This window comes from Saccostrea cucullata, unplaced genomic scaffold (genome assembly GCF_032062105.1).
Source record: "Saccostrea cucullata isolate Sc308-1 unplaced genomic scaffold, CSIRO_AGI_Scuc_v1 ctg19176, whole genome shotgun sequence".
Lineage (NCBI taxonomy): Eukaryota > Metazoa > Mollusca > Bivalvia > Ostreida > Ostreidae > Saccostrea > Saccostrea cuccullata.
In genome coordinates this window covers 2,361-5,696 of record NW_026939418.1, presented here as the reverse complement: position 1 = coordinate 5,696, position 3,336 = coordinate 2,361, and the positions used below count along the sequence as shown (strand labels likewise).

The following is a 3,336-nucleotide window of genomic DNA, read 5'->3' as shown; positions in this document are numbered from 1 at the left end:
GGTTCAATGCATGTTAATGTTCAATTTCTGCATAATTGATATGGCATAGACAAAACAACAAATAATAAACAGGTGTCGCAATTACATCTGATAATAACCTCCTCCTTCCACGCATTTATCGCAATGATAATTGTTACTGAAAATCTCTCAGGATATGTTAATACATTTCATATGATAAATAATATCAAAAGTATAACTTGTACATTTTAATCATACTTTTAAAAAAGAAATTTCAGACAATGCATAATAATCGTATCAATATATTTGATTTTAGGCGTGATGTATTGCAGAAGTTGCTTGATAACAATACCTATGACAACAGAATAGCGCCTAATTATGAAGAAGGTAGGTGAAATGTAAACAACCCAATGAAAGGATAGTTCAAATATGATTAATAATTGGGTTTCTGTTTTGTTTTGTATAAAATTGACAATATGTGTATGTCTCTGGAATTGAATTAAATGTCATTGAGAGATCGTTTATTTGCGATGAAACTAATTTAAAATCAACAGTCTACGGATATATATTATGCATCATTCGATGAATATGCTCTTAACTTCAAAGTTTTACATCAATTTCATTTCATTATCGATCGATTCAAGTCTATATTATTAAAAATTGATGTCATATTTATTAAACAGTTGTTAATTTCCTTAAAACCAAGATAAGACCATTCTTTTTCTAAATGAATATCTAAGATACTTTTATAAAAAAAAAAAAAGATACAGAAATGACAATCCAGTAGTGTTGATTTTACTGATGTTCTTGAAATTCAATCCATGATTACACAATAAATTCTCAAATTTGTGGAGTTAATTTACATTCTCGGTTTCAAATTAATGTAATACAATTTATCGTTTAGTATAAGATTTTTCATTGGTAGAATTATTATATATACATGTATTAAAATGTTTGAAAGCGTTTGATTTCTTACTTTTTTATTTTGCTGTGTATTTCCTAAGTAAATATCACGAGTGACTACTGCATAATGCAATGGCAGTAAAACGCGAGTCTTTCACCTATATTTTATGTATTGTAGAATTTGCCATTGAGTGTAAAATAAAGATTGGTCTTGATATAACCATTGTGTATCATAAAACTTATTCATATTGTTTTTATAGGAAATGTGATCTTTTATTTTGAACCAAACTTAAATATTTGACATGTTACAAAGGATTACCCAAAAAATATTTTAATGAAATGAGCAAAAATGTCAGAAACGTCAAAAAGTGAACAAAAATCGTTAGCAAAACTGATAATTAGAATAATTCTACCTTAAAGGCATGGATAAAATACATGTAACTTTTATGAGACCTTTGCTTCTCTGTTGCAGATAGAGCAACCAACGTAACGCTGAAGTTGTCTATCATTAGTATCGATTCTATCAATGAAATATCAATGGTGAGATGATCTACATCACTTTCTGCATGTATATATTAATAATATATGACATCTCTTATCTTGTCATATAAATCTTCTGTTTATTCAATTTTTTCTATTTGTATGTACCCAGGATTTCTCTCTCAATTTATTTCTTTACCAAACCTGGGTGGATCCACGCCTTAATTTCACAAAGTACAGTAATTTTTCAAGTCTGGAACTCGACCAGAAAATGATAGAGAATGTTTGGGTTCCTGATACGTACTTCCCAAACGAGAAACAAGCCACATTCCATACAGTTACAGTTAACAACAAATTACTCCATATCTATCAGAATGGGACAGTTTTCTATAGTATCAGGTGAGTATTGAAGTGTAGGGTGCAAGCACCAAATCAGAATTTATTGCATTTGCCCATCCTTAGTTATGTTTCTGACGAGACAGGATAATAAATGTTTAAGTATAATTTAAAAAATAATGAAAAAAAACATCATATACATGTATCTCAGGAATTCCAAGATAACAATGCCAATTTCATTCGTTATTTAAATGCTCTTCGAGAAAATTTCAAATGTTGATTGTAATTCTTATCATTTGACCAACCCCAATAAGCCTTTTGGTATAAAAAAAAAAAAAAACTTGAGTCAAATTCTTTCTTTTAATGGCATCGTGTGAAAGCCCTATATTTCATTGGCGTTTCATTACAAGAGAAAAAAATCAAGCCAGTGAATAACCCAAATGTAGGCTGATAGGGGTCCCACAACTACGTCTGGACTCAGGTTCCTTGACATCGAGAAGATATGGGTTTCTGTTTGATTTTGGTACATTAACGTAAAACTAAGAATGCTAAAAGTGTTGAATATGAGCCAAGAATGGGCGAAACATAAAATGTGATTTATGACATAGACCTTGAATACTTGATCTTTTGTACGAATTATGCTCCATTATGGCGATTTGGATGACAAACTTCTGATCGAGTAACAAGGCATGGAAAGTCTTCACCAGAGCTTGACACTTGATATTCATGTTTGATTTTTTTTTTCTTATTTGGTTTATTCGATTGTAAGCACATATAACATCATACACTCATTCTAAATCAGTAAAAACGCTTTTCAAAAATAAAATGTCCTCTTTAAAAATTTATGATTTATTCGAAAATTTCTAAACAATTTTCACCAAAAAAAAAACATTTCACTCAAACTTATATGCCATTTTGTGTTTTTTTTTTTTTTGAAAACTATTCGGGAACACAATTGTCATTAAGAAATTAAATTAACTAAAGCATAAGGAAAAACGGGCCAAATTTGCGTTCTCTGTGATTAAATTACCAACATCATTTTTCTTTCACCAGGTTGTCAATGACGCTGACTTGTACCATGAAACTTCACAACTTCCCACTTGATGACCAGGAATGCACAATTTTTTTGGAAAGCTGTAAGTATTGATTGGGAAAAGGCTTCATAGAGGAAATTCCGGAGGGTGATATAGCGCACAATTAAATAGTCACCTTAGAAGGGTTGATCGTCATGGAGGAAACCGTTAGATTGATGACCACTGCTTAAGCAATTGATTTTTGTCACTGAGGAAAAAAGTAAAGGATTTTATTTCTATATTTGTCTTCTCTGGTCATAATGTTTGTATTCAAACAGTTTTTTCTCTTTCTTTGTTAATCCGCTATATAAAAAGTTTTATATTTAGATGTGAAAAATCTTTATCAGATACCTGTAAAGGACATCCTTACATCAGGCGTCCTGAGTCTATTTGTGACCGTAGATCCCTTGACAAACAGTTCTTTTTTTCAGGCCTGAACTAATGTTAAACTTCGTTTAATACTTTTTTTTTGGTCCAGAATCGTGCATTGAGAAGCTCCAATCATTCGAATTCTTAATATTGTCATGAAAATGATACAGGTATTAAGCAGATGACACATCAAACACGTGCTACAGGCAGATTGTCA

The 3,336-nt window shown here is 30.8% G+C and overlaps 1 protein-coding gene across 1 annotated transcript; it reads left to right on the top strand.

Moving 5' to 3' along the window:
* The first annotated feature begins 239 nt into the window (after window positions 1-239).
* LOC134253023 (glycine receptor subunit alpha-2-like) lies at window positions 240-2,869 on the top strand. Its single transcript, XM_062735546.1, has 4 exons — window positions 240-345; window positions 1,334-1,401; window positions 1,514-1,740; window positions 2,731-2,869. Exons 1-4 carry the CDS (start codon window positions 240-242, stop codon window positions 2,822-2,824), a joined length of 495 nt encoding a protein of 164 aa, XP_062591530.1. The 3' UTR covers window positions 2,825-2,869.
* Window positions 2,870-3,336: the final 467 nt, after the last annotated feature.

Excerpts from the sequence above, each read along its gene's own strand:
- LOC134253023 (XM_062735546.1), top strand. The coding sequence starts at position 240 with ATGCATAATAATCGTATCAATATATTTGATTTTAGGCGTGATGTATTG. Across the intron at positions 346-1,333 it reads AGCGCCTAATTATGAAGAAG|ATAGAGCAACCAACGTAACG; the intron begins GTAGGTGAAATG and ends TCTCTGTTGCAG. Across the intron at positions 1,402-1,513 it reads CTATCAATGAAATATCAATG|GATTTCTCTCTCAATTTATT; the intron begins GTGAGATGATCT and ends GTATGTACCCAG.